General features: G+C 33.1%; 1 protein-coding gene across 1 annotated transcript in view; it reads right to left on the bottom strand.

The window, feature by feature from the left end:
* The window catches only part of LOC145239886 (cytoplasmic tRNA 2-thiolation protein 1-like), an 87,158-nt gene that overhangs the window by 34,270 nt on the left and 36,414 nt on the right, over positions 1 to 16,474 (bottom strand). The window contains exons 3-5 of the mRNA XM_080103503.1: positions 14,279 to 14,397; positions 9,573 to 9,629; positions 6,412 to 6,469 (exon numbers count right to left, since the gene is read on the bottom strand). Coding sequence (XP_079959629.1) covers positions 6,412 to 6,469; positions 9,573 to 9,629; positions 14,279 to 14,397 — 234 coding nt within the window. The remainder of the gene's footprint in view (positions 1 to 6,411; positions 6,470 to 9,572; positions 9,630 to 14,278; positions 14,398 to 16,474) is intronic.

Below are 16,474 nucleotides of genomic sequence, written 5' to 3'. Positions count from 1 at the left end.
TGTGATATTGCTACGGGAAGTTGATATCTTCACACAGCCTTATCTGGGTTTTTCTTTTTTGCTAACGGTGAATCACAGTTCTTCTGAGAGTGTTGAGTCACCATGAAGCTTCCTCAATCCAGTGATCTTTCTCAATTTTCTAGAAAGTAATTCCACAGGAGATTATCAAAGGTGTTGTTAATGATCCATTCAGTTGAGTTTGTGAAGGGAGAGGATCCACTTCGAACGGCGTTAGGCACACAGTACAAGTCATCTCAACAACTCTAACTTTTCTCTAACCTAGCAATTGAGCTTGAATGCATTACCCCTCACTGCCATACAACATAGTTCCAGAATGAGTGTTTTCACTGTGACACACTCAAAGAAGAAATGCCTAAGCATCCTTTCTTTGGTTGCCAATAACTTTGGCAGTACTGGAGGTATATCAATGAGGTGATGGCTCATATTGATCCAGAGCATCTTTTGCTACTAAATGTATCATATATAATCGATGTCAGGTTGGCATGGAATAGAGAGAGACAAATGCTATTTCCAAATAGATGTGATAGAAAAAAAGATTACATTGCTTGGTTTTTAAAAAAAAAGGTGGATACAAATAGCAATCTCATGTGTACTAAAAGGAGTCAAATATGTTCCCAGCTTGAGCGTGACACACATGGTCCCTGGTATTGTTGGATTCCAGCCCTCTGAGTAAGTTTAGTAGCATTACAAATTGATTTTTTCTGTTTAGATAATTGTTATTTTATCGACTTGCATGAAAAGATGCTTAAAACCGTTTGAATTATGCAAATACCATCAGTAGTTCAAAAGTTATGAGAATTTTAAGTACCAAAATTTAGGTTTTTCCGTGGACATTTTTCTTTAGAAAAAGTAGGCTAAATTACAAACCTCAACGTTTAAAGGAATTCAGTAATTTTACCACCATTTATTTTTCAAGCTATTCTCATGAAACTTCGTACTCTTATGTAAAATTGTGTGCTCTTTCTGATTATGCAAATCAAATCTGATGCATCTCTTTACCATAAGCTATATCTATATATATATAAAAGCGAAAATGTGTGCAAGTATATATGTGTGATTGTATGTTTCACAAAAAACTTTCGACACAGGTGACAGATTTTCGCCAAATAGATATCATTTTCAAGCGCGAACCTTCGCCCGACAAATATTGAAAAATTGGCCCAAAACATTAATTCCTTCATTCTAAACTAGCCATTTTTGAACAGGGAGGGGGGCAGCAAAAACCGTCCTCTCATGACAAGATGGCTTCTATGCATGCCCAAATAACGTCGGAACATGATTTAGTTTAAATATTAAAAAAAAACAACCCAATTTCATCAACGTCCTCTTAGCTCACTTGATTAGAGGTCGGTGTCATTATCTAAAGGTTGTGAGTTCGAATCGTGGTGTGAGATGTCTTTTTTTTTCGATTTTTAAAGTTTTAATATTGAAACAGGGTTATTTAAGCCATTTTTCACGTTCGCTGTTTTGTTTTTATTTTTCAGATTTTTTAAAGAAGTTTTAATGTTCATTTTTCTGTTGTTGTTTTTTTCCATCACATTCGCGTTTTCTTTTTTTGTTTTTCCGATTTTAAGAAATTTTAACATCGTTTGTTTGCATTACATTAGTTTTTTTTTTTTTCGATTTTTTTAAGTTTTAACATTTTTTGATAATATTTAAACAGGGTGATTACTTCACTTATTCTTTTGTTTTGATTTACCCCCCTCGAGCACACACACCTCTAAACACCCGGGCAACACCAGGTACCCCCGCTAGTCTATATATATAAAAGCGAAAATGTGTGTGTGTATATGTATGTATGTTCGCTTTTTGTGTATGTCTGCGAAAGGCTTTTTTCCGAGAAGCGATCAGTCGGCTCACTCCTTCTGCATATCACGTCTAAATGATAATATCTAAGAGTTACGAATAGGGGTCACGTGTGTATTTAATTTGCCCGACTTTTACCAGCTCGCCGCTTCGAAAAGTGAATGATCTGGTTTGCAGCGCAAAACTAGGTCAGACACCACGCCACTTCCTCGCATCTGTTTATTTCACTTTATAAACATTCACTTAACGCCCTTATCAGTTCCTTTCCCTCGTGGCTGAGACGGCTAGGTGTCTGACTTTTTTCCCTTTCGTTTCCACCTTCGCGTCAAGGCTTCCGGGTTCAATCCTACCTTCCTACTGAAACTTTTTTTTCTTTTACACCTCCAAACACCCGGGCAACGCCGGGTACCCCCCGCTAGTTAATTATAAATTCAGATGTACAAATTGCAATTTTTTTTAAACTGGCGCATGGTATCATACAGTGGGTGTCTCTTCATGAACAAAACTAAGTATTATACTGGTATTTAAATCTAGCTTTATTGAGAGTAGGTATTTACCTGCCTCCCCACCAAAGGAGAGCTTAATCTGGGGTGTAGCCATTGAATGCCTTAAGAGCATTCATGGCTGGTATTTACTACTCCCTTCAAAGAAAAAATTGAGTAGATATGAATTAAGTTCGGAAATAAATCGAAGAAAATTTTTCATAGAGTTTTTTGGATTTCTATAGTCGACCAGAACTTATGCATTTTGGAACCAGTCCAATTTTCAATTTTCTAAATCCTCTCTATCTGGCCCAAAATATACCTTTATTTTTGAGATGCAACCATAAACCGTACTCTACATGAATCCTTGAATGTAGCTTCCACAATATCAGGAATCCTGATAAGCAACAACTATATATTCACCAGTTGATGGTAATTTAATCGTCATTTCTACTCTGTTGTTTTACTGAAAATTAGTAGTTTTCCGGATATTAAGCAATGTCATTTCTTATCTTATCGCTGGTGGCCATCTTGGAGTGTGCAACTATGAGAAACTATGCGCAAACATGCGTACCAAGATGGCCACCAGCAATAATATAAGAAATGATAATGCTTAATATCCGGAAAGCAACTCATTTGCAGAAAATTTAAATGCGATATTCGTTTTCAGCATACCCGAAAACCTTAAGAGGTAATCATTTTAAAGAAAAATGTTAAGGTGAAAACAAGGTAAAAATTTACAAAATGTATCACAATGAAATTCTTTATCGAACCGCCTAATTATTATTATTATTGTTATTATTTAGATATCCTGTTACAAAAAGAAACAAAAAAAAAAAAAACGGTTTCGTTTTACAGATTCGAAAAAATGGTCTTGACAAGGCGTTAAAAATAAAAAGAATTATACAAAATACTATTAGAAACGCACCCAATAAATGTCACGAGGACATTTATTAGTTGAGTTTCTAACAGTATTTTGTATATTTTTAAGTCATTGTTGAGATTTCAAAGACATGAAATACAATGTGGCTATTTTTCTTGTGCTTGTGTAACGCTTGACACTATCAAAATAAACAAACATTTTACATCAAATAAATACACTAAAAACTTATCCAACTAGGTAGAAGAGTAACTTATCTTGCCTTTGATAATATTTATTTGGGTGCTTATGTTACAGGAAAGGTCCCCTTTTCTAGAAGTAAGAAAAACATTAAATAAGTAAAAATGAGGTTAGATAGACCGAGATTGTAAAGGTTCGGAAATAGGTCCAGAAATGGAATGTAGAATTTTGCATTGTTCAATTTAATATAAAATAGTAGATATGTTCGAGTAAAAGGAATTCTGTTCAATTCTTTTTTATGAAAACTGAATTAAAATAAGGTCAGTTAGAAGAACGAACAATAGAAAATTAAAAACATATTGAAAAATAAGTTAGGTCGAAAAATAGGTTAGGAGAATTCTTTATTGGCAGAAGTGTGTTTTGGAAATGTATGTTTAAGCCACGCGAGTTTCCCACGTGTGTGTGGCACGTGTTTGAAGCCATACATGATGTCATAGCAGAAAATGAATTCTCAATATAGTTTAATGAACTTTGTGTATAACCCATCCAAGAAATGTGTCCCCCTCTCCATCAAAGTAATGACTGTCCTTTTCCATGTGTTAAAGAACTGATCACCACCTTTTTCATCACTAAAATATATGTTATAAGAACCACAGACTGTAAAATGTATGTCTCTCTCACTCCTCTCTCTTCTCCCTCTCATCAATATACATGTCTTCTCCCCCTCATCAATATACATGTCCGCCGTCTCTAGTAAATATGAACGTCCCCATCTGACTCTCTCTAATATGGTCTCCTATGCAACACTTATGCACTTATGTTACTGTGCTAATTTTTCAAATAGTATTTTCCAGTTAAATTCAAGTTTCACAATATCTTCTTTTTTTTAATTTAATTGTTAGGTGAAAGTACAGAATAGTTAACAAAACACCCTTCCTCCCCATGTTAAGAATGGGTTTCTTAATAATAACATTATTTCAGTATGGTAGCATAAGTGCACAAGTACTTTTTATTTATTTTTTTTTTACCACTAAAAAACACAATTCTATCGTAAGTACAAATAAGTAAATACAATGATGACAGAAACGCATGCACTCAGTACATTTTGTTGTTTTTTAACGCTTTTAGTACATGTGTACTAAAAGCGTTAAAAACAACAAAATAGTATTGTTTAGAAATAAAATTTTAAAAACTTGATTACTTTTTTAAATTGACAAACTTGGAATAAAAAATGAAACTTTTTTTCTGCTTTCGTTTTGAAAGCAGAAAAAACAGTTTTCTATTTTTAAGCGAATACAAAACGAAATTCATGTAGTCAATGCATTAGCGCATAGCAAGTCGTTTTCCATTAAATTCTATATTCTGTAATGTCTATAAAAGATGACATTTTAAAGAAATTTCTGCACAATTAATAATTATCAAATATTTACATATTATACATGAAAATAATTCTGAAACTTATATATATATGAAAATGGTCGGTATGTATCAATTTATCTTATCAATTTGGATATATTTTTTGTCAACTTTGCTCAGTCGTAACTTTGCTTCCTGTGGTTGTAAAAAAAAAAATCAAACACCCGTAGAGATGAACTTCTATGCTTATATAGCCTGTAAAATTTCAGTCATATCCAATCAAATTTGACCCCACACATTTGTATCCAAATGTAAACATTGAAAAAACAGTTTCCCTTTTTGCTGTCATCATTTTTTACTGTTTTTTCATTTTTAACTTAAAGCATAAAAACAAAATAAATTAACATCATTGGAATACTTATTCTATTCTCTTTCCATCAATGTAATTCCTTTAAAAATTGACCTCAAAATAAAAAAGATATAACTTGTTGATACTAAGTTTAGTTCTTTATCTAGTCAAGTAAGTGGGTAATAACAATTCTCGAAGATGCTCACTCCCCAAATATTTCGTATTTTTTTGTTCTGCTCCCCTCACCACTTCCTGTTTTATGTTAATGAAATGTTTGTATTCAAATGTATTCATGAAAAAATTTAAATTTACAACAAATTTCGGGTTATCTTGAGTAAGCTTAAGTTTTTGAGTAAGCTTTAAGTGACTTATGATTCTAGCTAAGAGTAGGGTAAGTATTTTTATCACTTTAGATTAAAGATGACAAGCAACAGCCATTTTGCCCCACAATTTTGATGGCATTGTACCTAATTCATTTTAAATGTAATTTTTTTGAATATTTTCTAAAAATAAATAATTCAAAGTTCCCTTATTTCCCAGTGATTTCAGATGTATTACTATCAATAAAAATATTGCATATATATATATATATATATATATATATATATATAGAATAAATGACAAGAACTTTATATTCCAAAATCCATGATGTTGACAATTTTTATATTTAATTCCTTTACATCAATTGATCCTTACAGTTCTTGACAGTGTCTGTTTCGTAGTGCAAAATCAATCACTTAATAATTATATCAATTAGTGAATCTATTATGCCCTTAACTCATCAGAAGAAATAGCAACAATCAATCCACCAAAAGGAATTAAAATGGGATTCAACATGGTGAGAATCCGAAAATTTGGAAGAGAAGATGCAGTTACCGTTATATTTTTACATTACGCCATCTTGGATATATTGCTGTGTATTCACATTGAGCTTCTTATTTAAGGATTGATATATAATAAGAAAAACATATTTATATATATATATATATATATATATATATATATATATTATTAAAAGCTGTTTCTAAAATATGCAAATTAAGAAGACCTAAAGGTTGCAGTTTACTATATATACAACATAACAAACTTCCGTGCTGTATCATAAAATTAGATAAGCACAACCTATTTTGATGTTAATATAGTTAATATAGATAAACGGAAAAAAATCTTTTGCATTTATCATTTATGCACACGTACACACACACACAAATAGTCTAAAAATTGGAGAAAATTTACCTTTAAAATAATCAAATAAATAAAGCAGAAAATGAAAAAAAATTAGGATTGCCTGGATTTTTAACATTGTTACATAAATATAAATAATTCATTTTTCTTACAATTGTTTTTTCTTCCAACTTCTTTCACGATGGCATCCATTGTCCAACCGTAAAGTTCCTGAAAAACAAAACATGGAGGATCATTCCACATCTTGATCGTGCTGAACTGATATTTATTTGACTCTGTGCACAATTCAATAGTTGTTATAATAAACTGGTACACGCATGCAGTCAATAATGATTGCATTTGCCTGAGAATGCAATAGAAAATTTCAATATTGATATACTTTTTCACTGCTAAAATCGTCTTATGTAAATACACATTCAGAACTTGTGCCCGACCAGCATAAAAGCAAAATGAAAAATAAACATATGTATTTGAACTTTAATGAACAGGATGCGAACATGAAGTCACAGGATATACGAGCAAAACAGGTTTAAAGGTTAAATGATTGCAATCACCACACACACACACGGAGAAAAACAATTGACAAAATTAGAATCAGTCTCTTTTTTACTCCTGACCACAAGGTAGATCCGACGTCGAAATCTCTTGGTTCTGCCTTGTGCCAGACAGACTAAAAGAGATAGATTTTAAGGCGTAATATAAAGATATCAGTTTATATTTTTTTTAATTCTTTCACTCATAAATGACAGGCAATATTCAACATAGGGAAGCTAGTTTGTGCCAAATGCCAATGTGATACTATTGATATTGCCCTCCCCCCACCCTGACTGCCCCATCCTCAAGTATTAGGAAGTAAAAGAGAAAAAGAAATAAGACAAAAGGAAATAAGTTTATCAGGAGAACAAATATATAGGAAATAGGGTTGGTAGATAAGTTGTGCACCAAGGAAGACAAAAAGAAGCTGACATGAGATTGTTGGTCAAGGTGTGGCAATGACAGTAACAAAAAGCAATGAACAATAGATGTAGATATATTTAGAGTTGGTTTGCAGACACTTTGGAGAGTGACTACAAGTTTATGACAGTAGGAATGGTTTATGAATGATCTTCAGTTTACAACAGTAGAAACAGTTTATGGACAATGTGGGGTTTGTGACGTTCAACAGCAGTTAGTTGATGTCAGTTGCGAGTTTGACAGTCAAAAGCAGATCGTGGTTTGGACTAGGTCGGGAGAGTTTTGGAAAATCTAGATGAACTGACATCAACTGATGAACTCGTCCTCAACAGAATGTAGATGCAGACATTAGAGCATAGAAGGCTGACATTGTCACATGCCCACAAAGAGTGCAACTAAGATTTACAGGAAGTGTTGGAATCTGTGCTTTCTTTGAAGTTGTTTTATTTCTTATATACTTGTAAATGGCCCTTCAACAGCCATCAATGTGAGAGACAATGACATGGCCAAAAAGAGGAGATAAAAGAAAAGAAATCCACAGCACACAACATTGGAGTTGGTGATGTTGTCGGGCAGGGGACTCTGTGTGTGTGTGTTTTTTTTTTGTTTTTTTTTTAATTTGAATTCCTTGCAATTTAAAACAATTCACTTTGTTAATTGTTGCTGAAAAAAGCAACCTCTTTAAAAAGATGCTGTGAGCCTGTCTCTGCTTTATCATTATTTTCATGGCAAGTGCTCATCTGAGCTTCAATCCATAGTCATCCCTCACCAAACTTTCACAAAAAACACTCATCTAGTTGAAAACACTATCAATAATTTCCCCCCATCTTTATCTGTGCCTAAACCTAAACATAGATGCCATGAACAAAGCTTCTTTCTTAGAACTGCACGCCTGTGGAACTCTCTTCCATTTGCCTGCTTTCCAGTTGACTATACTATGGTCATCTTCAAGTCCAACGTAAACAAGTTCTTGATGAGCCGTTCCTCTTAAGTGATCCAATTTACCAAATTTCCACTAACAATTACTTCAACATTGTCCCATTTTCACCACTGTATGCTCATTAACCCTTATCCTCGAGTGGCCTCTGGGCCTTGATAAGTGGGGACTCCTTTGTAAAAAAATCATATATAAATTGAGCAACCCTGTACTGCTGACGTTTGAAAGAAATAAATTTAGTACAATGACGTTTTTTCAAACAAACATGTTTTCAAATGGACTCCATCCCAGAATAACAGTTTTAGTATCATTAAAAACATTTAAAACAATTTAGTTTATAGAGATAGATATCTATAAAAGATATATAGAGATAGATAGATATCTATAAAAGATATATAGAGATAGATAGATATCTATAAAAGATATATAGAGACAGATAGATACCTATAAAAGATATATAGAGACAGATAGATACCTATAAAAGTGAGAATGTATGTGCGAGAACAACTTTCAACCGATATACTCAATGAATTTTTCATCTACAGAATTGAAATTTGGTATATAGGGTATTCAGACGTGGATAACATTTTAATTGGTTTTCATCTGGAAAAAAGGGCTGCTAAGGAGTCATCAGATTTTTATCTATTTGTCAACTATTTCATGACTGCATGCATAAATCATTCACATGACAGCTTCCTTATGTTAAGAATAAATAGGTTTGAAAACACTTTTTTAAAGATCATGGTAAGCTGACCTAATGGTTATCGTACTTGACTCACTGTCTTTAAGTTTTGGCTTCGATCTTAGCTTGAGTATTTTTTTTTTTTTTTTTACATACAAGAGTTGAACTGTTTAGAAAAAACAATACTCAGATGCACATGTCTCAGTTTCTTTCCATTTGTTTTTACTTCATTTTTTAAAGGAATTTCATGTTACATTTAATACCGGGCAACACCAGGTACATCTGCTAATTTATTGTATAAAAGGTTACTCAAACATCAATTCAATTTGAAAAAAAAAGTGTTTTATGTTTTTTTTTTCTTTTTTGGTTTATATTTGGAAAAGCACTGCATTTGGATGACAGAGGTTAGCAAAATTGGAGTATCAAATTTAGATTTAGTTTAAAAACAAGAAAATATTCTCAGATCAATATTTATATAATGAAAAAACAAAGAAAGAAAAGAAAATACAATTTAATTTGGGAATCTTAAGTAGGACGACCCCCGGTGGGTTTGCGGTATTATGGTGAATGAGAACTTTAGCTAAGATTAGCATAGACCAATCAAAGGTACAGCGGCGATGATGAACAAAAACGCCCATCTCCTTAGTTTTTGAGTGGCCTTGTACTTAAGTTTTTGTTTTTCTGATTTGTTTTGTACATTTCAAGGAAAATAAAAAGAATACTCTTAAATCAATACTTACCTCATAAGAAACAATCTTTAAAGGTAAATCATATTGCTGTTGGTTTCGCTTCACTGTCTGTAAGAGAAACACAAATATTTTTGTTGAAATTTTTTTAAAATCATTCTTTAAGCAAAAATCATTTGGTTTTATATTCATTATTAAAACTGAGTTAATCGTTTGTTTGCCTAAAGTTTTGTTTTGTCCAACATATTTTAATCACAGAAAAAAATGCTAAAAGACTTATGTTCAAAAAATTAGAAAAAAAGCTTTCCATTTTAATTCACTAATCAAGTCAGCCATTTTTTACTACTGTGACCCGATGATCATCTTCATGATCGCTCTAGAATAAAACAATACAAGTAATTGATGTTAATTAGTTAAGCTGTGTGTGTGTGTGTGTGATATGTTCACAGTGTAGAAAAAGGAACCCCAAATGTTCTCTCAGGGGACCTCATAATCACCAACCGTCCCAAACTGAAAACTATCTTCAACTGTTGCAAACTCAACACAGTCAACAAACTGTCCTTAACCATCATAATAAAATGTTGCAAAATTCACTGCCAATCCTAAAACTGTCAATAAACTGACCCTAAATATATGGCCTGTATGTCTAATCTTTTGACCCAGTCACCTGCCACTAGTGTTGGGACGATTAATCGGAATCAGGAATCGGGGGGGGGGGGGAATCACTGCTTTTTTTTTTGGGTATCGGAAAAATTTGTGCTTATTTCCCCGATGCCAAAACCGATTCCTTAAATCATCTTTTTTATTTGATTTTGGTTTAAGAAACATCTTCCACTGCTTTTAATTTAAACTTCCAGTAAAACTAAAATCTCTAGATCACCCTCTCACAAATGTGTTTTTACGTTTGAGAAAATACATGCAAATTTAAGACGTGTTTTTACAGTAATCGGGACAAAATAAGACTTTATAGTTAAATATTTACAGATTTATAAAGAATCGGAATTGTATCGGAATCGTGATTTAGTACAAAATTGGCAATTCCATCGGAATCGGGAAATATATTGGAATCGTCCCATCACTACCTGCCACGTCTTGATTGACAATTCTATTCCAGCTGCGTTTGTGTACATTCATGAACAATTTTCTCTGCATCGTCTTTCTACTAAGTTCACTTTCTATCACCTAACCCGACTTACTTCCTCTTTTTTTCTTCTTCCTAACACTTGTGGGAGGAATGGTGATAGTATCATACTTCCTTAATTTCTCTCTCACTGTTGTTGTTTCAGCTTCTTTTGTATACTATCACGTCTTCCTTCAGTCTCTCTTTCAGTCTCTCTCAACAGTCAAAGGTAATAAGGAAAAGACAAAATAGTCCATTGTAAACAAAACAGAAATATCATCACAAGTAGTAATATTATTTAACCTCTAACTGAAGAGATGGGGATGGGGAGATAGCAAGAAGAAGTTAATTAATTTTGGATTTTGTTTTTTATTCTTTTATATATTTAAATGGTTAACTCACTTTTTCAGGCCAAGATCAAAGTGTAGTATCTGTTCTTCAGATGCTACACTTCAGTTTCTTGTTCTCTGTCAGTGAAGAAAAAATCCTTCAGACTGAAACAATTTTTATTTTTGTTCCTTTTCTCCACATTAAAAAAACGACCCAGTGTCTAACTCTGTCTCATGGGGAGGAATTGTAAATGGTTAACTCACTTTTTTCTGATTCAAACAAATTAACCAATTAATAGAGGCCAGCATTTTTCACGTGTTCGTTTTTCATCGTTCGTTTGCCTTACGTTAGTTTTTTTTGTGTTTTTTCCCGCTTAAGTTTTAACGTTTTCTTTTTTTACTTCGCTTATAACAAACAAACCTGGTCATTGACGTTGTCATCGTCGTAACGATCAACGACTTCCGGGCGCGCACCTGTAAATTTGGTTCTTACTTAAATAAATTCAAACATCTTTCACCAACTCATTCTGGCTGGCCGATTTTATTTTCAAACTTCGCATCAGGGCTTCCGGTTCGATCCTACGAACTCCCCCCCCCCTCCGGTTTCTTTTTTATTTAACACCACACACACCTACAAACACCTGGGCAACACCAGGTACCCCCGCTAGTCTATAATATAAATCTCACCTGTCTGTTTAAATGTATGCATGTATGTTTGTATGTCTGCTTAAAACTTTTGACAGAGGCAACGGATTTTTACAAGATCAGTATCCTTTTGAAGCTCGACTCTTCGAATGACATATATCGAAAAATTGGCTAAAAACATTAATTCCTTCACCCTCAACTGGGCAGTTTTCTACAAGGAGGGGTCGATTTTTTCACTGACATTTTTTGCAAGTCATTTAAACCTTGCATCAACAACATTGCATAAAAGACGTTATTTCGACTGCCCGTGACGTCACAATCGCAGTGGGCGCATCGGTAAAACTATTTTTTTTCACCTCCTTTTCGTCTGGTTCAAGCTTGCTTACTACTGCTAACATTTTTTTGCTCAACCTTACACACACTTCCACGTTCTTTTCCGCCTTTGTGTCACAGGTTCGAGCCTACTTGCCTACTACAACTTTTATTTATTTTTTTTTTGCTCAACACACACAAACACCCAGGCAACGCCAGGCACCAAAGCTAGTTGTTCATAAAATTCAATCATTTCTGTAATCTAATATTTCAGACAAATAATTTTTTTTTTTAATTACATTTTCACCCCAAACAGGCAAATTGCCACTTTGGTGTAGGGGGCTACTATCAGGGACAATAACTACTGGGGTACTATGTAGGGATTTGGGCAGCAAGATATCAGTTCACGTTATACTTGAACTTCTGCATGTCAGTACAGTTGGGGAAGCAGGGACCTGGAATGGAATTCCAGAGTCTAGTGGTTCTGGGGAAGAAACTACTGGAGTAGAAAGATCTTTTACATCTAGGGATCTCTACTGTGTGGGGGTGGGATTTAGTTGCCTATCGGGTTTGTTGAGAGTGTCTACGTCGTGGAGGCACAAGTGTCTGCAGTTCGCCAGAGCATTCACCATTAAAATACTTGTAGAACAGGCAGAGGGATGCAACATTTCATCAATGGGACAAAGGCTGAAGCTTAGATGCCAGTTCAGGGCTTATCAGATTAGTGACTCTCTTTTGAACCTTGTCTAGAAGCGAGAGACTAGTAGCAGATGCACCAGCCTAAATGTGACAGCAATACTCCATACATGGGCAAATAGTGGCCTTATAGAGGTACAGGATACTTTCGGGTGTTAGTAGTTTTCTAGCACGGTAGAGAAAGCCTACCTTCTTCGCAGCGACCCTGGCAATGCTTTCAATGTAATTGTTCCAACTCTTGTTTCCTGTGAATGTTAGGCCGATGAGTTTGAAAGATGTACTCTCAGATAAAGAGTCACTGACTATTGCTATTGGTGGCAGAGAAGGTTTCTTGTAATTATTGAAGGAAACCAGTTTAGTCTTGGCAGCATTGAATGTGACCATCCTCTAGTGTTTTTGCCATTTCTTTAGATATGTGTTCATTAGTTTTCCTGTCGTGCCTGTTATAGAGTGTGGTGTCATCAGCATATATACCCATCTCAGAGACAATTTTGTCGGGGAGGTCATTTATGAATATTAGGAACAATAGAGGTCTAAGGATAGACCCCTGAGGCACTCCCGCATTTATATCATACGACCGTCAAGGACAACCTGGATTTTTCTCTTCTCTAAGAAGGATTTAATTATGTTAAGTATTCTACCAGTGATACCGCATGATCTAATTTTCCTGAGGAGACCCTCATGCCATACCATGTCAAAAGCCTTAGATATATCTAGGGCTACCGCTCTGCCCTCCCCCGCTTTGTCCAGTGAATGGTATATACGTTCAGAGATTACAGTGAGGATGTTTGCTGTGGAACGGGCTTGTCTAAATCCATATTGTTGGTCGGTCAGAAGTTTAACATCTGTAAGGTGATGGACTAGAGCATGGTTAATTATGGTCTCAAATATTTTGGCAAAAAGTGGGAGGAGGCTAATGGGGCGATAATTTAATGGGTCAGTTCTTTCGCCAGAATACTGGTACCACAGAAGCAGTTTTCCAACAGCCTAGAAAGCAAGATTCATTAAGGCATTTGTTGTAGAGTTTGGAGAGAACTGGAGCTACTTCAGTTGAGCACTTTTTTAATAGCACAGCTGGGATGAGATCTATGTCTGATTTGTCCACCAAGTTTTTCGCGTGAATCACCAATAGTCTATATTTTATCACCATTCAATGATATAAGGGTTACTTTAGTCTCATCAGTAGAGAATGTGATCTTTAATGGGTTTCACATTCACCGGACAATGACACCCCAACTTTTTATAAAAACAATCCCAAGATTATTTCTCAGCTGAAGAAATCTATCATAGTCAAAACCAAGACACTGTCAAGAGAGGAGTGTCAGAGTTATTGACAATTTTGCATGTCATATACAGTTTAACTTATTACTGTACCATGATAAAACAAAAAGTGTATGACATTCGTTACTGAAGCTTGGTGGACAAGACAGCCATAGACAGCAGTTTACTTGCAGCAAATATGGTTTGATTATAGAAAAGATTGGGGATTTTATTAACAATTCCACAACTGGCATGCGTGGAGGCAACCTGTAATTATTTCAAAATATTTTTTTTTGTTTTTCCAAAAATTGTGAACTTTACTAAATCGAGGAAAAGCTTTAGAGGAGAGATGCCATCCAAAATTCCATCAAATTGATTTATCTGAACAAATGTCTTACCTCAAGGGAGTCATCTCTGTATCCTGTAATTCCTTCATCTACAGAGAGGAGAATAAGATTGACACCATAGTCGTAGCGTTCATTCAGGACCTTCAGTACATGCGCCAAAACGGTAGAATCTGGTGAAGAAGGATACAAAATGGAATAAATAAAAAGAAGGGAAATAAAAAAAATTGGTAGATTTGGTTTTAATAATGAATCCAAACAATGCAAGACAAAGATTGGCAGAATCACATTGAAACATTGCTTCTTGTTAGATCACTGAAGTTAAGCAATGCTAAACCTGGTCAGTGTCTGATGGGTGATCATTTCAGAATATCAGGTGCTTTATGTAGGGCATGGCTCTATGGACAAATTTATCTTTAGTTCACCTTTGACAACTAAATATTCTCGTTCACTAGCCAAATAAAACAGATACTAGCCAAACCCACATGATTTTTAGAATATGACATCTTCGTTCCATGACGAGTATGTACATCATAAAGATTTTTCTGTATTTTTTTTTTTTTTTAAGTAATTCTAAATATACAACAATTTTATGTTGATACGCAAAGATATAAACATTCTAATTTCTTGGTGTTTTTTTTAAACAGCCTTCATTTAAAAAAAAATAAATAAAAGAGTATATTGTTCTATTAGACTTATTGTTTAAATAATAAAAGGAACAAAGTTAAATTAAGAAAAAAAAAGTTGAAAAGATATTTTTCACTCAGTAGTGAGCTTTGGAAGATTGTCAGTGAAAGAAATACAATCGCCAAAAGATAAGGGTTTCATTATTTCTAGTCGCTACTTTGAAAAATCACTCGCAAATGCGACTGTTTCACTCGCAATGTAAAGCCCTGTAGGAGGACATTGACACCTTACTGAAAGAACTGCAAAAACGTTATTTTCCGAAGTGAAATATAAATGCAACTGGGGACCGTTTGTAAATTTGATATCCCCATGAGATTTCTTCCTTTGAAGAAAGCTGATTCAACCCACCAGCTGTTCTCATTCTTATAAGCAAAAGTTAACAGGAGAGCTTCTTTGTTGTTTTAAGACATTCAGTAGATATTTTTATACAACATGTTGATAATAAAGTATTAAATATTTTAAGAAATTCAGTAGATATTTTTTATACAACATGTTGATAATAAAGTATTAAATATTTTAAGACCTTCAGTAGATATTTTTTATACATGTTGATAATAAAGTATTAAATTTTTTAAGACATTCAATGCATAATTTTTATACAACATGTTGATAATAAAGTATTGAATATTTTAAGAAATTCAATAGATACTTTTTTATATGTTAATGATAAAGTATTAAATATTTTAAGATATTCAGTAGATATTTTTATACAACATGCTGATAATAAAGTATTAAATATTTTAAGAAATTCAGTAGATATTTTTTATACAACATGTTGATAATAAAGTATTAAATATTTTAAGACCTTCAGTAGATATTTTTTATACATGTTGATAATAAAGTATTAAATTTTTTAAGACATTCAATGCATAATTTTTATACAACATGTTGATAATAAAGTATTGAATATTTTAAGAAATTCAATAGACACTTTTTTTATATGTTAATGATAAAGTATTAAATATTTTAAGACATTCAGTAGATAATTTTTAACAACATGTTGATAATAAAGTATTAAATATTTTAAGACATTCAGTAGATATTTTTTATACAACATGTTGATAATAAAGTATTAAATATTTTAAGACCTTCAGTAGATATTTTTTATACATGTTGATAATAAAGTATTAAATTTTTTTAAGACATTCAATGCATAATTTTTATACAACATGTTGATAATAAAGTATTGAATATTTTAAGAAATTCAATAGATACTTTTTTATATGTTAATGATAAAGTATTAAATATTTTAAGATATTCAGTAGACATTTTTTATACAACATGTTGATAATAAAGTATTAAATTTTTTAAGACCTTCAGTAGATATTTTTTATACAACATGTTGATAATAAAGTATTAAATTTTTTAAGACATTCAATGCATAATTTTTATACAACATGTTGATAATAAAGTATTAAATATTTTAAGACATTCAATAGATATTTTGTATACAATATGTTGATAATAAAGTATTAAATATTTTTGACAAAGTAAGGACAGATTTAGGTTGACACCTGTTTAATCTTTACCTTAGCATGACCAAGAGTGTGTTTTTTTTTTTTT

Source organism: Euprymna scolopes, chromosome 19 (genome assembly GCF_053919585.1).
Source record: "Euprymna scolopes isolate OS-2025 chromosome 19, ASM5391958v1, whole genome shotgun sequence".
NCBI lineage: Eukaryota > Metazoa > Mollusca > Cephalopoda > Sepiida > Sepiolidae > Euprymna > Euprymna scolopes.
This window is presented reverse-complemented; position numbering and strand designations above follow the sequence as displayed.